The 23,815-nt window shown below is 40.7% G+C and overlaps 1 protein-coding gene across 4 annotated transcripts in view; it reads left to right on the top strand.

Moving 5' to 3' along the window:
• The window catches only part of CSNK1G1 (casein kinase 1 gamma 1), a 424,976-nt gene that overhangs the window by 389,346 nt on the left and 11,815 nt on the right, over positions 1–23,815 (top strand). For 3 of the 4 annotated variants that reach the window (XM_030188057.1, XM_030188077.1, XM_030188064.1), the window contains 2 exons: positions 4,057–4,161; positions 12,383–12,489. In XM_030188057.1, the coding sequence (XP_030043917.1) occupies positions 4,057–4,161; positions 12,383–12,489 (212 nt within the window). The remainder of the gene's footprint in view (positions 1–4,056; positions 4,162–12,382; positions 12,490–23,815) is intronic. The other variant, XM_030188070.1, reaches the window with a different exon arrangement.

The raw sequence follows: 23,815 nt of genomic DNA, 5'->3' as shown, positions 1-23,815 counted from the left end.
TATGAGAGAGGGAAAAGAGAGTTGGTATTGGTTTAAACAGGGGCAGCATGTGAATAATTTGGGGGAGGAGCATGTGCAGAGACTCATTGTAAGGCCTCATTTTGCATAAATACTTGCTTACTGGACTGACTCGGTCAGTGACATGATCAGGTTAATGTTAGGAAGAGAAAACATGAAATGAGAGAAACATTGTGGTAGCTGTAAGTTGTTGCAAAAGCCCAGAAATCAGCAATAGTGATTCTATGAGGCTCTAAAACAAAATAAATGATAACTTGAAATCCAATAATTTTTTTTTTAATTTGAACTGACTTTTTTTTTTTAATTTTAAGACTAGCAGTATTGAAAAAAAAAAAAAAACCCTGCAAATTGCAGATGATCATTATTCTACCATCCCTTCCAACACACTACAGCAAATTTCACCACCCTTGGGAGCTCCCACAAATACAAAACTCAGCCAACTAAGGTTCCATGTGCCCAACTCTTATCTTATAGAAGTATTAAATGTTTCTGGCCTGTAGGGTGCCCCACTCTCTGTGGGTCTTTCACATCCGCATTACTAACCTAGTCATGGTTCTTCATCCTCCACAGACCATCTGTATTCAGACTTAGTTTCTTCTGCAGCTTCAGAAACAGAAATAAATCTGCAGGTTGATTTCCTGTTTGCCAGCTCTTGCCACTTGAATTATACCTTTTTGGTGTTATTCAGTATTGGTGCACTAATAGTCACTAACAAAATATTTGTGGTGACCCCAACATTTGCCCCATACCCCAAGTTAACCCAAGTGCGTTCTGTCTCTCTCTCTCTCTCTCTCTCTCTCTCTCTCTCTCTCTCTCTCTCTCTTCCTCTCTTCCTTCTTGCTCTCCCCATGCAAGGCAAGGTTTTTCTCTCTCTTCCCTCCCCCCCTCAACCAAAGACACCTGCTCCTATGGCTGTGACCTATATCTCCACTGCTGCATTGCTTCCACGTATCTGTCCCTCATGAGCTGGGGGCATGGGCGGTGACAAAGTGAACAGGGCCTCTGACCAGACTGGACTCATATGCAGTAAACACTCTCACATATGCATAAGGCAGATCTGGAGTTTAAGAAAGGATGTTCATTGATCCAGTATGCCACAGAACAAGAGGAGGTATCTAGATGGAGCAGACTGGATTGACAAATGGGGCATATTAATGGTGGTTCAGTGTTGATATACGGTGAACCAGTTCATATAGTGTATTTGGATTTTCAGAAGGTGTTTGACAAAGTCTCTGGTGAAAGACTCCTTGGGAAACTAAAGAATCATGAGATAGGATGCCATGTTATTTTGGGGGTTGCAAACTGGCAAAAAGACAGGAAACATTTCTTAGGACTAAATGGTCAGTTATCCACATAGAAAAGGGTAAGTAGTGGGGTGCCCAAGTTCTGTAGTGGGACCTTTGCTATTAAACATATTCATAACTGATCTGGAGGTAGGAGTGGCAAGGGAGGTGGTCAAATTTGTGGATGACAAAATTATTCAAAATTGCTAAAAAGACAGAGGATTGCTAGGATTTGCAGAATGATCTTGTGAGACTAGGAGACTGGGTTTCTAAATGGACCATGACAGTTAATATGGATGAGTGTAGAGTGATACATGTAAATAAAAATAATCCCAACTACATGTACAAAGTGCTGAACTTTAGGAATTAATCACCCAAAACAAAGATGATCTTGGAGTCCTTGTGGATAATAATGAAATGATTCAGCCTAATGTGCTGCAGGTGCTAAAAAAGCAAATAAAATGTTGGAAATTATTCAAAAAGAAACAAGAACAAAATTAATATCATTGTTTCTATAGAGGCTTCTGGTGTGACCCTCCCTTGAATACTGTGTGCTGTTCTAGTTGCTCCATCTTAAAAAGGATATAATGCAACTATAAAAGGTTAAGAGATAAAGGGTGTCAGAAAACCTCCCATACGAAGAGAGGCTAAAAAAGTTAGGGATCTTCAACTTGGAGAAAAGATGACTTGGAAGGGAATATGATCATGAGTGAGGTGGAATGGTTAAATAGGTTAACCTGTCAAACTACACAGAAACAAGACACTCCATGAAGACTGGAAACAAGTCATAGAAAGATTTTTCTGCTCACACAGTGCATAATTTGAATCTGTTGCCAGAAGATGTGGTCAAGGTGACCAACATGGATTGAAAAGATTTGGAAAAGTTCCTGGAGGAAAATCCATAAAACTTTGTTAGCAGAGTAAACTTGGGAAAGTCATTGCTCTTTTCCTAGAAATGAGCTATGAGAAACAGATCTCCTTTTGACGATCTGTTGAGTATTTCTGACCTCTGTGTGCTTAGCAGTCCCAGTTTTGAGCAGACACTTTCACTGTGTCTAGATAGAATTGTGTTGGGTTTTGAAAAGTGATCTCCTGTGACCATGACGGGGAGCTGTTTAGACAGGATGTTGGGTTTGATGGACTTTTCTCTCTGACTTAACATGGCTTTTCTTATTTTCTTATGAAAGTGATGAGAAGAAAACAAAGATCAAGCAAATGAAGCATACCCTAGCATTGCTGCAGATTATGTAATAGCTGGATCTGAACCAGCAGGCTAATTCTCCCCAGAAACCAACCATATTGATAGCTGGTTGGTTGTGATTGGGTACTGTGCAGCAAGGCCAAAGAGATCTTGGCAGCCAGGTGTTAGAAGAATAGCTTCAGTAGTTTGGTAGCTATTTACATTACTGCAAAACTTGTGACAACACATGGGAGGAAGGGGCTTGCTGTGATTAAATATAGGAATTGATATGCTTATCTACTCAGGATGGGAGAACACCAAAGAAAAAGGCAAGTGGTCATTTTTGCAGATGGCAGTTGGAATATATTACTGGGTAGACCGGATAGGCCAATTGGTCTTTATCTGCCATCATCTGCTCTGGTACTGTTTATATCTGTGTGATGATGGCTATTTCAGCTGTATCAGTTTGAAGAAAAAAAAATGAAAAAGCAAGTTTGAAAAGCAGCTAAAATTACAATAGGCTGCTAAGAAAGTCCTTTCCAGATCATTGCTGTCCAGTCAACAAACATTTATTTATGTCCTTTCTATAATTTTTATGGATTGGCACTGCAGCTTTTTTATTAGTAGATTCATAGAATATATATATTCATATTCTAACAACTCTGCTGGTTTTTGTTTAAATGAAGTCTTTGACCTTATCCCCAGCTATTTATAAGGGTGTTCCAAGAATATTAACTTTATCCCCTACTAGGATTTTGTTGTTTAGCAAACTCAACACTTGCCTAGTTATGTTAGAATGGAGAGGCTTTAGCATTCTACAGCAAAACATTTAATTTAACTGAAATAAGCCTATAGGTTCCATTGCTCCCAAAATAACATTTCTGTACGTCACTTGACTGGCAGTATAGAGAGGGAGTGGTAGTTTGTGTGCATATCTTTATAGCAGAAAGTTTATTTCTTCTCCTTTGGCAATACTAGGTATGTGGTCATTTCCCAATGAGTCGGAGTACCAACGCATTAACCCTTCTCCCCCCCCCCCCCCTTCCTTCCCATAATATACATATGCTAAGTCTCGGCTCATATACCTCTAGTCCTGCCCTTGGATCTGTGTAGGATACTGACAGGTTTCTTCAGTGACGGCACCACTGAGAGTGATTCCAGTGCTCCTGAAATCGTACTAATGGTTTTCTCCTATGTTTGTGTCATGGAGGTATAGGAAAACCTCCCAAGATTTATAGCAATGTCCTTAGTGTGTATGTTTGGTGAAAGAGTGTAGGTGACTCTAACTGCTTTAGTAGGGAGTCATAAAAGAATGAAATTACTAGATATGTGTATCTATATTACCCAAGGCTAGGTGTTTCCCCTTGGATGGGAGAGAGGAACATGCGTACACGAAGCCTTTTGTTTTGTTTTGTTTTTTAACAAACTCACTGCTTTATTAATACTTTGTGTTTGGCTTTGCTCTCTTTTTATTGGAAAATCCTTTCACTTACACAGCAGTTTGTTTTCATTGCTTTATTCTGTTGCATCTACCTGTGCTTACCTTGCTCTCATGCTTCCTTAATGCCTGAGCAGACTACAGATCGTCGAGGAGCCTGGGAGATGCAGCCCAGCCGACAGACAAATACCTCTTACCTGACATCTCATTTGGCTGCAGATCGGCATGGGGGATCAGTACAGGTATTGCAACCCTTTCTGAGCTGTGCAGCTTTATCAGCAGACACAAAACTACTTCAGTGTTTAGCTAATCAGATTTCTAAGGTAGCTTCAGAGTTTTAAGACTTTTTTTTCCTTCCACAAAAAATGACTTGTAGCTTTTAATAAAATAACTTTTGAATTGTAATAAAATATGGAACACCATGTAGTATGTTACCCCGAGCTACCAGTATTTGAAATAAATTATTGTAAATTATAATTTAGGGTTGATTGAGGACATGATTAACTTTGTGGTGCTCTCAGGCCAGCTATTTTCTTGACTTTCCAGGACGCTAATGGTTTATTTCCAACAAGGGTTGCTTCCATGGTTTAAACTTGAAAGCAGTGTGATAGCAGTAGCACAAGGAGCTTTTTAACACATGCGCAAATTTTGTTTATAAGACGTGACAAAAATTGTATTGTTCTTGGCAAGAAGGTCGTTTCCCTTGAATTAAAAAAAAATGGCTCCGACTTCTCTGTTAAATTTTAGAGACAGTAAGTGCCATACACTGAACTCCATTTGTAGTTGGGATTTTCTGCAAAGCACATATTCAAACCCCCAACCCCCCCCCCCCCCCCCCCAAAAAAAAAAAAAAAAAAAACTAAGTTACATAAATATAAAAAAGTTTTCCCATTTTCCTGACTCCCTAAACTTTTTGTTTTGGCAAAATGAATGAATTTATTTTATTTTAATTTTTAATGGGAAGTTACTTTGACTTCACATTAAATATGGCTGTTCCCTTTGCTTGCTTGTGTTCTATTACCGCTTTGCAGTATTGGATTTGATTTGGTCACAGTATAGTACAAACAGAGCTTCTACTAATTATCCCTTGAGACTTAGGAATAATTCTGTAATGAGCATGTTGAATTCCACAGTGAGAATGGTTTGAATAAGAGCAAGAAATATAGATTAAAAGTAAATTGATTCCCTATAAAAAGTGCTTCCTATCTTATGAAGATTTAAATATAGTGAGGTCCTTGAACAAGACATGCAAGTGTATATTCATAAATGATGTATAATATTTAAATTCAAAATTCTCCCTACTGCCCACAATGAAATTGTCTAATGTTTCACTGCATTGTAATAATTATATAGGGATTAGAAGTAAGGGGAATATCAGCCAGTGGGTATGTATGGGAGTTCCATTTCTTTCCCTGAAAATCTAAATCAATAAAATTTAAATAGCGACACTGCCAGTCTCATAAGACAAGGCCACTACCATATATTTTTGGTACGCCTGTTAATCCTGCAGGAAACTAGCCTAGGAGAACATACATATTCAGTTGTGGTAACAGAAAATTATGATAGCTGTAACAATTACCAGATTACTACTTATGCAAAGAGCCCTAACAAGGGAACATAAGAGGGATGGGGAGGAAAGATCCCAAGGAAGAGTTAGAAGTAGTAAGGAGTTGCCAATAATATCTATTAATTTAAATACAGAGACCTTTTGTCTATAAAGTTCTCAGGTTTAAGAAAGGGAGCCAAACAACTTATGATCTGTTTCTTTGTTTTTCTTACAGGTAAACTTCTCCACAATGATATAGGCCAGTTTTGGTGAGGTTTGTGAACAGTTTACTGGACCCATGTAAAGTCTGGGGGTTGAACAAATTGGTTCATTCTTCTCATGTTCTTTTCACAGATCACATGTTTTTACACAAGTATTCACAATTGGTGACTCTCTTTGCTGCTGTAGCAAGGTCCACCTGTGCATTGGAGTCGGGAAATGAGCAGGTGCTCCATGGTTTGCACATCACTGCACTTGCATACACGCTCACTAAAATAATCCCATCCAACTATTCTAGGCAATTTGGATGTTATTTTGGTCACTCTGTATTGAATCCACCTTGTGGGATTTCTGATCTGACGGGGCATAATCTTCCGTTTTATAACTTCATCCTTGTCTTACTGGTTGTCTTACCAAAGGATGAATGCTAGCCATAAATATTTCACAATTTAATACATTTGGTTAATCCTATATGACCACAGAGTACTTGCTTTGGGTCTTCTAACTACGTTGATTTTTTTTTCTCTCTTTGACTTGCTACTTGTTTCCTGATATTTGGTTCAGTGCTACAGTGCATACTGTAATTTGGTTTTGGCTTTAGACATCCTGCTAGTCCAGAACAACTGTCAACAGATTTAGTTTCCTGGAAGGAACAGTTCATTCCCACACTGGGCATGCATACTTAGCAAGGCAACAAGACCTGGGTTTGAGATGGTCAACTTTCATAGAATGATGTTACCAAAGCTTGTTTTCCGTTTGTTATTTCTAGGGGCCCTGTTTACTAAGATAAGCAAGCATTTTTAGTGTGTAGTAAAAATTAGCGTGCGCTGTGTAGACACCCATAGGAATATTAGCACGCACTAAAAATGCTAGCGCGCCATAGTAAACATATATATGTGTGTGTGTGTGTGTATACATGTATGTTTAAAAAATATATAATTTTTTTGTTAAAAGTATTTAATGTACTGCTCACCCAGATAAACTACTTAGTTTTGAAATGAGATTTGCAGTATATCAAGGTATCTGCAACCGAACCTTCTAATCATATATACCCCCTAAAGCTAATTTAATTAAATATGCCTTTAACATTTTTCCTACATTTCAAATATTCTAACTTTAGTTCCGTCATTAGCTAGTTTCATAAATTCAGACCCTTTACTGACAGTGCCCTTCAATGCATCCCTAGCTGATTAAATAATCAACAGGACCTGAGCCTCTGATCTTAAAGATCTCTTTGGCTGATATTTTATCAACACTCCTTTCAAATATTCTGGCACCACACCATGAATAACAGTTAAGACCTTGAAACTATGCTGCAATTCCTTTGACACCCTACTGCAGACTCCTGAGAACTCCAGAACACTATATTTTACACTATTTGTTTGGTATTGATTACCTTTTTAGGCAGTACCTCAAATAAACCATTACAGTAGTCTAATGTTGCAAACACCATTCTAAAATCCAGTTGTGAGAACACATTTCAGATTTCTTAGAAACTGAACTGGAAACAATGCTCTTCTTGTCGCTGCTAATGCATGTTAATATCTCCAAATTCCTCACTATTTTGTGAATGACACTGTAACCCTTCTCATTCAGTATTGAAAGGATTTGGGTAGTCAGTTTGTTCAACTCTATCTCAAGTTGGTGAACTTCCATTAAAAAATAAGTTAATGGGTAGTAAAGTCCACAACAGATCTGCAAATGCCACAGGCATAGAGGCTGAAATCAAGTGCAGCTTTCTGCAGAGTTGTGGATTTCAAGAGAACTGTGGTGTAAAATCGAACTGATTTTCTGTGTGAGAGTCGAGGAAAAATCCATGGATGTTTTTGAACTTAAAAGGGGAAGGGGTAAAGGGAAATGGGACTTGATATACCACCTTTCTGAGGTTTTTGCAACTACATTCAAAGCGGTTTACATATATTCAGGTACTTATTTTGTACCAGGGGCAATGGAGGGTTAAGTGACTTGCCCAGAGTCACAAGGAGCTGCAGTGTGAATCGAACTCAGTTCCCCAGGATCAAAGTCCACTGCGCTAACCACTAGGCTACTCCTCCAGGCTAATCTCTGGTTTAAATTCAGATCAAGTACATTTCTATCAGCCAATTGAGCAGTTTGGTTGAGTACTCCTTAGCACTGAGGAGGAGCCTAATGGTTAAAGCAGTGGGCTGAGAACCAGGGATGCCCTGTTAAATTTCCACTGCAGCTGCTTGTGATCTTGATCAAGTCACTTAACCCTCTGTTTCAGGTACAAACAGATTGTGAGCCCTCCAGGGACAGAAAAATACCTACTTACTGGAATGTACACAGCTTCTATAGCTTTCGAGCTTGTACACAAATTTTAAGAGAGTTTCACAGAGGAACCATTTCATAAACAGTTTTTAGATTCCCTGTGTGTGCCAACATTCAGTTCCTGATTATCTCAAACCACCCACAATCTATCTGATTTACATCCATAACATAGATGACATGCAAGTCTCACTACCCTGATAGCTTTCCCTCTCCAATATGACCATGAGTATTAAAATATCTAGTTTCTGACAGCGACATGAAAGAAGGATGAACCAATTCTTCTAAGCCCCCAGACAGAGCTGGGCAAGGGTAGTGTGCACCCTAGATGGACCTTCAGCTTTGTATCTTTCCCTCCCCCCCCTACCCATTAACTTTGACTTTTTGATCATTAAGTTCAGCCATCATCCTGTTAAAGCAGGTTAAAAACCTTGTCCTGATGGTTCTTTGAGTTTGTATGGCTGTCAGGGCCTACTGCTTTTGCTGCCTGTGCTGCTCTTGGTGATTACCTGGTCTTGCCTAATGGTTGGGCAGGCCCTGCCCCTAGACTTTACATGGATACAATAAAATGTTCATAAACCTCCCAAAAACTGGCTTAAACTCACTATACAGAAGCTTGTCTGGAAGAAAAAAAAGAAACTGGTCATAAATATGATGTTTGACTTTCTTTTCTTTTTCAATATGAGGATGATCTGAATCACAGATTTCTGCACTTGAAATAATTTTTCCTTCTAGAGTTGAATGAATGGATATTACTGTCGTCATCTAATTATTTCCAGTTGTTTCAGCTCTTAGGGCTTTAGCTCCCTTACCTCTCTTTTTTTCACTCCATTTTCTCTTCCATGTTCATATTTCGGGTGCTTTATATAAAAATTAATCTAATTGTTACAGCTGTCATAATTTCTCTATCACTGCAGGCACACATGGTTATATATACCGCCTTACTGTAAACATTTACATTACTAGTTCACTACATTTTACTGGCCATGGATACATATAAAGTAGGTTGGGATAAAACTTGGTGTTTCATGGTCCAGAGACACAGTTTTGTAGGAAAATAATTTTACAGTAACCTTCTAGAACTTGAAGACCTTAAAAAAGAAAATCTAGTGGAGAACAAAATTTTGTTAACAATAAATTTATGTAGCCCTGTACTTCCTGTATGAATGATATGTCGATATGGTTCATCTTATGCAACAAAAAGTGGTGTGTAGAACAGTTTGAGGCACAACAAAAATAAGCCTTGCATTGTTTAAAACAGCACATGAACAGTTTAAATTAACATGCGGTGAGATTGAGTAGTAGTAGAAATGTAGTTTGGGGTGAACATGGGGAGCATAGTCCCTTCCAAAAATATATGAGGAGAACAGTCTCAAATCCAGAAAATCATAAGAAAACTGATCCACATGGATACCAGTAAGCATGAGTGTAAAAAACCAAAACTCGTATAACAAAAAATAAATTATATCAAAGAAGCGGAGCCATCAATGACCCGTATTCATTAATAAATATGTGAGTTCTGACAGGGCTCTAAACAAACATCGGTACTACTGCTCTTCTAGAATGTATAAAAGAAAAAAAATGTATTTGGAGAAAAAGCACACACCTGGGTAAAAAAAAAAAAAACCTGCATATATTAACAACTTTCACTTAATGGTTCCAATGTCTTCAATTCATTCAGGCCCAGACGCACTAAAAAATCGTTAGAGCCCTTCCCTTAATGTCTTAAATTCAGCGCCACAAATCTCAAAACAGGAACATTCACTTATCTTGATAGCAACATCCACAGCTACAGCTTACCTCCAAAGTGGAAAACAAATATTCTGACAAGGGGCCCTTGTTTTTACCTTGAGCTTTGTTGAAAGAGAGGATTTTCTCACGTTAAATTGCTGCAGGCCCTTAGCATAGAATTGATCATTCTCCTCCCCACCCCCACCCACCCCATCACTAGTAGGGCCCTTGAAAGTAAGCATGCAAATTACACCTATGGGTAGCCGCTTTTTGTGTCAGTTGAATGTGTCTAAGGAAGATGATAAAATACAGGATGCATAGGGATTGATCCTCCAAGTACACTTCTTGCTATAGTATACCATAGTGTATTTAAAACCCTTGAAGTGCTTCCTTTCATAAATAGAGAAGGTATGAGCTGTAATTCAAGCCATATTGGTGTCATTTTATTTATGGTCATGCACCCCCCTGTAATTATCAGTAGTTTAATATACTCTATAAACTGCCTTTCAATCCAATACCAAAATGGTTTTATATGCTAAAATCACAATTAACATGAAATTACAATAAAAATTTGAAAAAACTATAAAACTACAACAATACAGAAATCATATACACAGTACTGACTTGATTGTAGCTTAACAATAACTTTTAGGGAATTTGTAATCTGATTTTAGGGAAAAAATGCTAAGGATAGAAATCTATGAGAACTATAGTTTATCTGTTTTGATGGTTCTAATATGTAAGCATATTGATGTTTCCTTTTGCCTTGGGTTTTGCTAATATTCTCTTCACTGCACATGATGTACTGTCCTTGTAAGTAAGGATTCTTGATACCAAAGAAAGAAAAAGCTGTGACAAAATGATTATTTTTGCTGGAAGTGAAAATACCATAGGATGTGCTTGCACTGCAAGCAAACTTTTAGAGAGGTCATTTCATTAAAATACCAAAAGAAATGTGTAATGTTCTTAATTGTGCAACAACTTAACCCATAATGGTACCCTAAAGTGAAATGTGGAACTTGATGATACCTCACAATAATCTCAAGAAGTTCCTCTCAGATTTCTGAGTGATTCAGGTCCCTCTGAATGATTTGTTTTCTAGTGTATTTCCTAAGTATATTATAGCAGTGTGCTGGAGACAAACCATTGTTTTGACCCTGTTTTTGGGTAGAAGAGCTGTGATATAGCATATGCTTGTTAAGAAGGTCAAATAAAAACATAGGAACTGCTTTATAATTTTATCCATTCTGTGAGTTATTTGCAAATAGCTGGTATACTTTACACTCATTTTCAAGGAAGCAATGCCTCTTTCTCTTTGAAAACTATCAAGTGCTAAGTACATGTCAAGGCCCCTATGTACTTTTCACCTGTTATTAGTGTGGGTGATGGAGGAGGAGGTAGAGTAATATGTGTACATTGAAAAATCAAATGAACGCATACTGTTTTTGTTGATCAATTTAAACATTCACAGGAATGACTTTTCCTCCCATGTTAAAAGCATGCACGCATTTTTAGCTGCTCCAAAGAAGGCACTTTCAGCCAAGTCATGTTACCCAAGTAAATCAGTTTTTACCCATGTAAAGAGCTTTGATAATTGCTCTCTATTTCCGTTTCATATTTCCAGAGTCCACAGTGTTTTTACTTTAAAAAAAATCCCACACACAAATAACATTTCTAGAATTCTCACTATTTTAGAATTCAACTTTTTAAAAGATTAATTTCAATTAAAATGGGCATCAGCTTACCAAAACTTTCCTGTAGTAGAAGTAGTTCACTGAGGTAAGGCAACTACATAGGACTAGATTCTATATATCATGCCTAAAAAATCAGCACCGAAGCAAAACACACCTAGGCATATTCTATAAAGTATGATAGAGTAAGCCTAAATTTCCATGTGGTTTATTGAATACACGAAGTGCCCGTCTGCGCAACTACATTTAGTCACAGGCAGTTATGCCAGTTGTACACCGCCTTGAGTGAATCCCTTCAAAAAGGCGGTAAATAAATCCAAATAAATAAAACTTGGTGTAAATGCCAACGCCTAAATTACATGTGGACCGGGTGTATTCTACAACGACACACCCACGACCCACCCAGTCCACTCTCATGGCCACACCCCTTTTCAACTATGTGACTTAGAATTTACGTGCATCATGTTATAGAATGTTTCTGCGCATAAATTCTAATTAATGCTAATTAGTGTCTGTTGCTTGTTAAGTGACAGTTATCAGCGCTGATTGGCTTGTTAAGTAATTAAGTTGCATGTGCAAATCGAGAATACAACTGGATTTGTGCCCACAACATAAGTCGTGTTATACAGAATCCAGGGGATAGTGCTTTCAGGATAGCCACTTTAAATTGGAAGTTCTCAACCCAGTCCTCAAGATATCCACAATGAATATACATGAGATAAATTTGCATGCTCTGACTCTATTGTTTGCAGAACTACCTCATGCATATTCACTTTAGGTATCCTGAAAACCCGACTGGCTGGGTGTGTCGTAAGGACTGGGTTGAGAATCCCGGTTTACTTACTGTGCTTATTTTTTGTGTAAATAATCTCAAGTTCTAGTTTAAAAATAAAATCCTTGCCATAGATGAATTGTTGGAATGTTAGGATTGCCACACTTCTTTTAACACAGTTTTCCTGTTTATCGCTTTTCTTCACACTTGTTTTTCAGGTGGTAAGCTCAACCAATGGGGAGCTCAACGCCGATGACCAAACAGGGGCACAGTCTAATGCACCAATCACAGCGCAGGCCGAGGTGGAGGTGGTGGAAGAAGCGAAGTATGTTTGCTGCACAAGTCCCTTCACTCTGCATGCTTCTTTACAGTGGTGTAATGCACTCTTGTCATTGCATTTATGTTGAATTTTCTGATACTTGTATCCATAGCATTTCACTCATTGCTGCTTGCATATTTTAATCCTGCACCCCTAATGCTTAGTGACTGTAAACAAGAATTGGCTTTATCTACTTGTTTCAGCTACAAATACATTTTTAAAGTAGCTCCATTAGGAATCAGATTTTACTATTGTATTGTTTCTAGAACATGATAAAGAATCCTTTACATCATAATTATAAGCCCTAGATCATGTGTCAGGGAGGAAGCTTTGTTTTGCTAAAGTATCTTTTGTAAAGTTTTTACTAGAGTTGTGTGTCTGGCTGCTTTTTCCTCTGGGAACCTGTCTAAGCTGAGGGAGTTTGATATTTCTTGATCTGATCAAGATTTATATAAGCCAATTCAGAGGGAATGTATTAATGTCTGAATAATAGTATCAGGGTATAGCTCTGAACCACACTCAGAATGAGGATCTCCGTTCTTGCTGCCTGTTTCACCTGTTAATGTTCAGCAGATGCTCACTATTGCTTTCAAAATGAACCTATGATACCCACATTTCATCAGTATGTAGGGGGGGGAAGGGTACCTTACATGCCCATTATATGCTGTTATATCTCCCTTCCCCCATTTTATATGAATGAATTCTGGGGCTCTTTTACAAAGCTGCTCTACTGATTTTCAGTGTGGCAAATGAGAGGAAGCTCATTCATTTCCTATGGGCTTCCTCTCATTTGCTGCTTGGGAATTGCTATCACAGCTTTATAAAAGAAGCTCTCTAAGCACTAAATTTAAATGTCCAAACTAAAAACAAAATTTCTCTTGTACTTTTGATTTTCTTCCTTATACTGTTTTCAGTCTCTTTGGTGACTTTATCTGCCTTCTTGCTTTTGTGGGTCTCATTTCCCTGTCTTCTCCTTCCACGTGTTCCTCATTCTCTCTCCCTATCTATCTCTTTGAAATCTTCCTGTCACTTTTCTCCATTTTTTTTACCGCTCTCTCTTCCCATTTTTAAATCTTCTTTAATACATCTGCCTTCCCCATCTCATTCTTCTATGAACCTCCATCTCATCCTTCCAGCTTCCGTCTTATTTTCTCCCCTTCCCAGCCATGTCCCTTCTTTCTTTTCCCTTCATTTCTCCAACTGTTTTTACCCTTACTCTTTCATTCCAGTCAGTTTTCTCCTGTTTCATGTTGCTGTTTCCGTCTCTTTCCTTTTATCTATATTTTTCAGCTTTTCCTACCTTGGCCAAACCAGATTTTCAGCCCTCCTCTCCTTCTGTTCACACCCTTCTTCTCTCACCCCTATCCCTTTCAGATTTTTCTCATTGCTTCCTTCTTTCCCATCTGTCACTCTTTAGCCTTCCCATTCCTTTTTCTCCAAATCCCTTCTTATTTCCTCATCTCTTCATCCCTGTTTCTATCCTCCTGTCTGTATTCCTCCCCTCTCGTATTTATTTATTGATTGGGATTTATTAACCGTCTTTATGAAGAGATTCACCCAAGGTGGTGTACAGCAGGTACAGTTTAACATAAAACTTACAATTTTAACAGCATAACAATAGTAGAATAACCAAGAATAAACATAAATACAATAAATGAGGTAAACATGAAAAAGTAGATTGAAACATAATAATACTAGTAAAAGAGGCCCGTTTCCAACAGAAAGGAAATGGGCGCTAGCAAGGTTCCAGGGCCCCCTCCCCTCCGAGTTCCAGCCCCCCTCCCCTCCGAGTTCCATGCCCCCCCCCCAACCTGCCTCCCTCCCGCCCCTTAGAGTTCCAGGAGCCCCTCCACTCCCTCCCCCCTCCTCCCCCTAATAGGCATGCATTAGAATATTCAACTAACATAGATATGATGCGCTAGCCTGTCTGATCTCTCACCATCTCCTCCATCTCTCTACCACCTGTTTTAATTCCCATGCTTATTCTCTTCTATATCATCTGGTCCTCTCACTTCTCCTCCCCGGGTTCTTCCTCCATCTTGATTTTCTTTACCTCTTCCCATTTCATGTCTTCGTTGCTCATTTCTCCCATTCCACTCCCCCCCCCCCCCCCCCCCTTTCCAGAATCTCCTGTCTCCTATAATTTCAGTCTTGCTTTCCTCTGGATCTTCCTCCTCTGATCCTGTGCGCTCTTTTCTTTCATGTTTATTTCCTCTGAATTCTTCCTCTCACCCCTACCCAACCAGTCTCCTTCCCTGGGTCCCTGTCCTAGCTTTTCCTCCCTCCCTGATTGAAGGTGTTCAGGCATGAGACACTTTATTGCCTGATGACTCTAGGAGCCTGAAGCTTCTTACATCTTATATTACGTTAACTTGGAACCATTATAAGGCTCCTTAGATTTTAGGTATTCATGAGGCTGCTGGAATCAGGTAGTTGTCAGATGTTATGACTGAGGATAAGAACATATGAATAGCCAGACTGGGTCAGATCAATGGTCCATCTAGCCCAGTATCCTGCTTCCAACAGTGGCCAATCCAGGTCAAAAGTACCTGGCAGAAACCCAATTAGTAGTAACATTCCAGGCTACCAATCCCAGGGCAAGCAGTGACTTTCCCTAAGTCCATCTGAATAATAAACTATGGACTTTTCCTCCAGGAACTTGTCCAAACCTTTTTTTAAACCTAGATACGCTAACTGCTGTTACCACATCCTCCGGCTGCGAGTTCCAGAGCTTAACTATTCTTTGAGTGAAAAAATATTTCCTCCTATTTAGTATTTCCATGTAATTTCATTGAGTGTCCCCTACAGGATGAGCCTGCCTACAGTTTAAGCATGAGCACTGGGTTGGGGGTCTATCCGGCACACACTTAGAAAGGTCTCTCCATGGCTTTTCTCAGGAGAATAGGTCTATCTCTTGTGCTGTCGGATGTCACCAGTATGTGACTGACATCCTGCTGTGCAGAGAACCTCCATTACACTTAAGCAACCTTGCTGAGCTATGAAGGTAAGCCAAACAACCCCTGCAGAAGGGGGAAGGAGGTCACAAAAATGTAAGTCAGGAGTTTTGAGTGGGAAATGCAAAAAGTTGTGCAGTCACACACATGTATGGCTTAGAACAAGGGTTTTCAACTCAGTCCTCAGGATATACCTAGCCAGTCATGTTTTCAGAATAACCAATAAACAGAGAACATAAATCTTCCAGAAGATCACACAGACTGCAAAAAGAGTGGAATAAGCCAACCGCAGTGTCCAAGAAGACCAAAGTTTATTCTTCAAAAAAGGTATGCTGACACAGCAACTCAACACGGGCCATGTTTAGACATACAGAGCTTTTGTCAGGAGTTATATTATTCTTAAAGACATTTTGAATGTTACCACATTTTTTTATTTGTTTTGCTGGCTTTAAAGAACCCCTCACGAAGGCTCTGCATGTCGAAATACGACCCGTGTTGGGTTGCTGTGTCAGCACACCTCTTTTGAAGAATAAACTTTGGTCTTCTTGGACACTGAGATTTTCAGAGTACCCTTAATAGATATGCATGAGATAAATTTGCATGCAAATCTACCTCATGCATACTTACTCTGTATCCTGAAAATCTGACTGGCTAGATGTGTCCCAAGGATTAGATTGAGAACCCCTGGCATAGAAGGAACACTGACCACTTACAATTTTGCAGAGAGTCACTGTCACAATTAAATCATATTATTTTCCATTTTTAAATGACACCCTACTCAGAATCCATTAAATGTTGGGCTATTGCACTTTATATATACAATTAAGTCCACACCATTAGCCTTCTTTAGGGAATAGAGTAAATCCTTCAATCTTTTGAATGCTTTAATGTACACAGTAAAGAGATTTTGGCACCATGTCCCTGCCTGAATGATTTGTCTTTTTAAACTTTAAAAGTTATTCTTATGGTTGCCTTTTGCATATGATAGCTAAGAGGTGGGGCAGTTCTAGCAGTACAGGGCCAGTTCTACCCCAAAAAAACAAACTCCCCTTAAGATGAGTATAGTGACCAAGGTTTTTAGAACATGCTGTATTGCAGAAATGGTTAATTTCCTGCACAGTTGAGCTTTAAATTTCCCTTCAGTGCCCTCCAAATGTGTTGAGGTCCAAGCTGATACTGAGGGGGAGGAGTAGCTCCAGAGGGAATGAAATCCAGGTATAACCTGAGTTCATTCGATCTTTGGTAGGAGCCCAGATCTCATTGATTTGTTAATGAAACTCACTTCCTCCCCCAGCATTGTCTTCAATATTTAATTCCAGGCAGTTCAAGCTATTAGCTGTCTATCCATAAAGATTTGATTTCTGGCTTGGATGTAGTTGAAGGCCATTGACCAAGTGCTCTTAAATCTTAGCTTGATTGCTGGATGTTTGCATACAACCCAGAGGCGACTGAGTGAGCCAAAAGCTGTAAATAAATGTTCAGCCTTTAGGGATAAAGTACAAATGCATTAACTTAGTTTGGGACCACTCTGTTGCAGTTCATAAACATGTTCTAGATAGTACTAAAAACCCATGTTTATTTTTAAATTCAGGGCAACCACTAGCAAGCTAGGTAATCGCCACATGAGGGCTAGCACTCAGCAGGGGAAAACTTATTAGGTTGTGTACTTACTTAGTCCTGCACTGAGTAGTAGCAGCAGCAGCTGACCTGACCACCGTGGTTTAGACTGGGACAGGGACTGGTAATCATATATACTCTTCAGGCAGACATCTTAGCCCCCAACAATAGACATAGCAGCATGATTCTCTATCAGCCCATCACTCTGCTCTCTCCAACTCTACTCTGACCCCACCCTTCTCCCAAGCTGCTTCACTACTGGCACCAGTGGAAATGACATCATTCTATGCAGTCAGCACACCAGAAGAAATGCGGCTGGTATATGGCAAAGTGATTTAGCATGGGTGATCTGAGTATCTGGCTCTGGGGTACTACAAGGCATGATGAACAGGCTAGCTGAGAGCAGCAACAGCAGACTGGCAAAAGAATGATAGTATTGATTTATGTTTGAGGGGTTAGGGAAGGAGATCCTGGACATGGATAGAGGGAGTACCTTGAACCACCCCTGGAGGAAGGAGGATGTACAGCTCAAGGTTCACTTAGGGCATCAAAAACACTTGAGTTACATCGACATCACAGTCGATCACTTGATCACATATTTAAAGTTGTACAGTGCTTTATATGAAAAGGGTTTGCTAATGAATAAATCATGGCACTGCTTTAATCATGTAGTATAAATAGTAGCATGAAAGCCTGTGGAATTGACCCAAAATAATCTGTACTTTTCTAGAACAGGAAACCATCTTTTTAGCCTGTATTCACTTGACTTTCAAGTTCAGTTATAAACAAATTCCAAATGTCCAGTGGCCCCTGGTTTTTTCTTTGTTTTTTGGGGGGAGGGTGTTGTGTGTGTGATCTTTTTTTGTTTAATTCCTGCCATGATCCATTGAGTTGCTTATCTAGCTGTTGTCAAAAAGGGCTCAGAACAATCAAGGACTATGTAGAACTTCAGTTTCCTCGTGATTAATGGTTCTTCAACAGATTCAGTGGTTCTGATTGGTAGGTGTTTCTGTAGGCTTGTTCTGGCCTGAGAGAGGGTTACCACATTGCCATGGCTTAGGCATCACAGAAGAAGAGCGAGGAGACCAAATGTAATTGTTTTGATAATCTCAGTTTGTGGGCTTGCTTTTGTTGCTGGAAAAACAAAGAACTAAGGTGTGAGCCAGGGGTGGACTGACCATTCGGGCAACCGGGCAGTGCCCGAGGGCCCAGAGGCTCTGCCCGGATGCCTGCCATTCTTCGGCTGTTCTCCCCATTCCCACACACTACCTTCCTGTTGCGGCCACCATTGCTGCTGCTGCTGCTGCGTGGTGGCAAAAACAGAAAGATCGCGGAGCCGCATTGTTCCTCCTGTTCGCGGCTGCCAGTCCCGCCTTCCTCTAACAATTTCCTGTTCCGGGGCAGAGCCGGTCAGCTGCAAGCGGGAAGGGAACGATGCAGCCCCGAAATCTTTTTTTTTTTTTTTTTTTTCTATTTTTGCTGCGACTGCTGAAACAGCAGCAGAGCAGCAGCAGTGGTGGTCGTGGCAGGGCGGTATTGGGTGGGAGTGGAAGATAGCCTGGTCCTGGTGTGCCAGTGGGGGTGTCCGGTGTGAGGGGGAGAGAGAGTTTGGGTCTTGGGTGGGGCTGAAAAAAAGACTGTAACACTGGATGGGAGGGTGTGATTGTAAGAGAGGGTAGGGTGGAAGAGTAAGGATATGGGGATTAGGTGGGGTGATAGTGGGGATATATAAGTTGAGCAGGAATAAGGAGGACCCCATGATGGGACCGATGCTGGATGGAGGGGGAAGGGAGGAGAGATGCTGGATGAGGAGAGAGGGGACAGATGTCAGGTGGGAAGAGGGAGAGGAGGGACAGACACTGGATGAGGGAGAGAGAAGGGACATATGCCAGATGGAAATGGGGAGAGGAGGGACAGACACTGGATGAAAGAGAGAAAGGGGATAGAAGCTGGATGGAAGGGGGAGAGAGGATGCAGATGTTGGATGGAACTGGAGAGAGAGAGAGGCCTGAGTGGATGGAAGTGAAGAGAGAGAGGGGCCAGATGCTGGATGGAGGAGGGAGAAAAAGAGGAGACACTCTGGATGGAAGTGAGGATAGAGAAGGGTCAGATGCTGGATGGAAAGGGTGTGAGAGAGGGCCAGGGGCGTATCTGCGTGGGGCCTGGGCCCCCGCAGATTTCACCCTGGCCTCCCTCCCGCCGCCAGCCCTCCCCCGCTGCTGTTTCTTTTGCGCCGAGGTCCGCTTCCTCCTGCGCCTTTAAAAATATTTTGTTGGCTGGCGGGGTTTGGGGTCCCCCGCCAGCTGAAAAAATATTTTTAAAGGCCCAGGAGGAAGCGGACCTCGGCGCAAAAGTAAGAAACGGCAGTGGGGGAGGGCTGGCGGCGGGAGGGGGGTGGAGAGAGTCGGTGGGGGGGGTCCAGTAATGGCGGCGGGGGGAGGGGGCTAAAATGTGCCCCTCCCTCTGGCTCTGGAGGCCAGATAAGCCTCTGGAGAGGGCAGACGCTGGATGGAAAGGGGGAAGAGAGGAGGCAGATGCTGGATTGAAAGGAGGGAGAGAGGGGGCAGACGGATGGAAAGGGGGGAGGAGAGGGGGCAGATGCTGGACGGAAAGGGGAAAGAGAGAGAGGGATAGACGCTGGCGAGAGTTAAGAAGAGATTGAGGAAAGAAGAAACAAGAAACTGGGACCAACACAATTAGAAAAAAGTAAACGGCCAGACAACAAAGGTAGAAAAAATGAATTTTATTTTTAGTTTAGTATAAAGTAGTATGGTAGCTGTGTTAATAAAGAAAATGGAAATAAGATGATATCTTTATTGAACTAATTTTAATACATTTTTGCTAATGTTTGGAGACCCAACCCTCCTTTCTCATGTCAGAACAGAATACTTTAATAGCAGTATACTGTCCTGACCTGAGGAAAGAGGTTTTGGCCTTTGAAAGCTAACTTGAAAATATATTTGATCCAATAAATTGGTATCATATTTTCCATTTTTTTTTTGTTTTATGTGTATTTGTTAACCTATAGTATAGTGATTGAAATATGTCAGTTTTTGAAATTTGCATCTGCGGGCGGGGGAGTATCAGCAGCGCAGCGGGTAGGAAAGAACTGGGATGGTGGGGGCGTCAGCTGCGGCAGTAGGGGGGCATCAGGCAGTGGCCAGGCGGGGGGCCCAGACCACTCTCAGTCCGCCCCCGGTGTGAGCATAGTTCACCAATAGTTAGCCGGGACCCATTTAGTAAATATTTTTTATTAATGATGATGATGTTATAGTTTATATAGAAAAGTGCCCTGTCATTTGTGTGTACTAATGCTGGTGATAAGTTTAGCTAATAATTGATGACGTGTAAGAGGTGCTATGATGTCCCTAACTAAATACCCGAGTTTCTCTGCAAATACTTAATAGTGATGCAAACTAGAGGGCATAGAGATTTTACATACCTTCCCTATTAAGAGATATCTTGCAGGGAGAGCTATTTCTATATAGTGGAGGAGCCCAGAACATTTCCAGTTTCTTTCTTTTCTTTAGTTGTCCACCAGGAAGGTAGCTGGGACTGAAGGATGGAGTCCCCAGGCTTTAGAGAGCAAGCATGGAGTAAAATGAGATTCTGACTAGGGGAAAGCCAGAGTTGATCATTGTGAGAGGGAAATAAGCCCTAAACTCCTAGTCTGCACTGAAATTTGGACAGTTTCTGTTCCAAGAGGTGGAGTGTCAGTCAAGGAGAGGAACGCTGCCAGGTATGGGGAATTGTTTCAGGAGCTCATGTCCTACAGAGCAGGCTTGGAAGCATACCAGTAAGAGTGAAGAGGATCCTTGCAGGAGGAAACCTGATGGAGTTGAAAGTTGTAGTCACCTTCCAGTAGGCTTCCACTTCAAGGGAGGGAACTTGACATTCTTGCTGCATGCTTGTGCTTAAAATACAGAGAACAATTAGCTCTTTCGAAAAGCTTTCTCTACTTAATCCACTTGCAGGGAAGCACTGTCACATAGACGTTTGGTTTGGTTACATTGATGTGCTATTTCAGTTCTCTGTTGAAATGCCTTACACTAGACCTTTGAGATTCAGAAGAAGTGCACAGTAAATTTGCATTTAGGTCAAAAATTGAAGCACCATTAGGAAAAGGAAGATTGAAACAAGACAGTTTATTGATGTTTTCTATGCTGCAAGCAAATTTCTGTTGTGAACATTTGAAATGTTATAGCATAATAATGCTCACAATATGAAACTGGGCGAGAGCAAAATTTGTGACTTGTAATTATTTGTGATGATGAAATATGTCCTGTGATTTACATTGCTGTTATATGAATTAACCAGTAAAAGGTTAGGAGGCTGGGAAACTCTAAGGTAGACTATCTCTTTTGGATCACTAGTTCAGGAAAAGTTATATTTTGTTAACATAAAATACTAGTCTTGCCACCCTAAAGTGTAGTGATTACAGTGGTGTACCAAGGGCAGGGCAGTGGGGGCAACCTGCCTCCGGTGCAGATCATAAAGGGGTGCTGTTGCTTTCCCCACTGTTCCGTTCCCTCTTGTGCAGCCCTAGGCAGTTCTGTGCCAGTGCACCTTCCTGAGTGCAGCCTCCATTCTCACCGGACTGCCGCTGCTGCTTCTCCTCCGGAGTCCAGCAGCGCACGAGCATTGGCAGTGATGAGCATCGCCAATCACAGGGTCTGCATTTGATCCTGCAGCTGCCGATCTGACATCACTTCCATTTTCAGAGCAGAGCTGGCAGCCACAAGTAAGTGCAGGCCCCATAATTACCCTGTTCTGACTAGTGAATTGTTTTTGCTACTAGTTTGGTGCAACAGCATTGGAGAGGTACAGAGAGGAGAGTCTCCAAGAAGAGATTGGCAATACAGAGAGCCCGGGAGAAGCTGGATCAAGGAGAGAGGGAGGGAGGGGGCACAGGCTGGATGGAAGGAGAAGGGGGAGGGGAGTAGATGAGGGATGGAAGGGAGAGGAAGAGGCAGTAGGTGCCATGTGGAAGGGGGGGAGAAGGCAGAGACAAAGAGGGCAGATGCTGGATGGAAGGGAGTGAGAGAGGGCAGATAGTGAATGGAAGGGGGAGAGGGCAGAGAGAGAAAGAGGGTAGACGGATGAAAGGGGCAGAGAGAGGGCAGACGCTGGATGGAACTCATAGAAAGGAGAAGAGAAAATGAGGAAAACACAAACCAGAGACAACGAAGGTAGATGAAACATTTTTTTTGCTTTGGGTAAAGTAGTATTTTAGCTGTGTTAATAAATGTTTATAAATAGAAAATGGAAATAAAGTGATCTTTTATTGGATTAATTTTATTTTTGACAAACTTTCAGAGACCAAAACCCCTTTCCTCAGGTCAGGACGTGATGCCGTAACAGTAGTACACTGTACTGACCTGAGGAAGGAAGTTTTGGACTAAATGTATTAGTCCAATGAAATGATTTTATTTTCCATTTTTGTTTTGTAAAGTGGTGATTGGTATTTGTTAATTTTTTCAAATTTCACTGTTTCTTTTCTGACCATTCGTTTCATGTCATTATTATTACAAAACATGTTTTTTCATGTAGAAGAGGAGGGGTGATAAAAAAAAAATAATTGGCCCCAGGTGTCAAAGCTAGGTACACCACAGAGTGGTTAGCAAATATTTCAGTATTTCCAGTTTTGGAAAGTAGATCTTAGAGTAGGTGAGGATATAAGAATTAGTTCATTTCCTCTTTCCAAATAAGGGGGGGGTCTTTTACTAAGGCACACTCGTATTTTTGGTGCGCTAAAATTGAAGGCGCGCTAAATGTTAGAGACGCCAGTGCCTTCATATGGGCGTCTCTAACGTTTAGCACGCCCACAATTTTAGTGCACGCTAAGAACGTGAGCACGCCTTAGTAAAAGCCGCCCAAGGTTTGTAAAGGTAACCCCTCTTCTGTGTATAAATCCAGTGTGCACCCACAAAAATGCAAAGAGAATATGTGTATAGAAAGTGTGCACCTGCTTTTAAGCAATCTGTGTGTAGACGTTCCCAGGATGTAGTTTGTGCAAGGGGGATGTGGATTTGATGTGTACACATTTCATTTAAAAAATATGTGTAGCATGCACAGATTTATACTTTAAGGGGAGGGGGCAGGTGTAAATGTGTGCCTCTGCATTTGCATGCTGGTTCTGGATGTCTATATTGCCTTTATAAGTTAGATGTCTTTTTGAACTTTTCACATAGACATCCTGTTAAATTAAGCCTATAATGTTTAGTAGATGGGTCATTAATCTGAAGCCAAAAATAAAATGCTATGGAGAGATAAGGGGCATATGGAATATGCTAAGCAATATTTTCAGGTAGAAGGTTTTGTTCTAACACAGATATTTTCTGCATGTTTGCATGGCCACGCTTCTGCTTCATCTCTGTGTATTAATATCTCTCACTCTCTCTCTCTGTCTTTTCTCTTTACACACACTCTGTAGCTGCGTGAAAATGCTCAACTTGTGGTGAGTCCCCTGTCTAGTCCGCACAAAAGAGAGTGTACCAGACTTGACTGGGAATTCAAAGAAAAATGATTCTCCGTAAATGCAGCTTTAACAAAACAAATTGTATATGCATGCACCTTTTAATTGGTGAAAATCTGGTATGCTGCATTTAGAGTAAAACTTCACTTTTCCTATTTGGCTTACTAAGCTAGTACAAACTATATTTAATCTACATTTTAAAAATCTTTTTGAGGCATGACATTGGGTGTAAAATTTCTAGTGGATATTCTTCACAGTCTCCATTATTAATAAGATACTGGATGTT

This window comes from Microcaecilia unicolor, chromosome 1 (assembly GCF_901765095.1).
Source record: "Microcaecilia unicolor chromosome 1, aMicUni1.1, whole genome shotgun sequence".
Classification (NCBI taxonomy): Eukaryota; Metazoa; Chordata; class Amphibia; order Gymnophiona; family Siphonopidae; genus Microcaecilia; species Microcaecilia unicolor.
The sequence above is the reverse complement of the archived record's forward strand: the minus strand, read 5'-3'. Positions and strand labels throughout refer to the sequence as shown.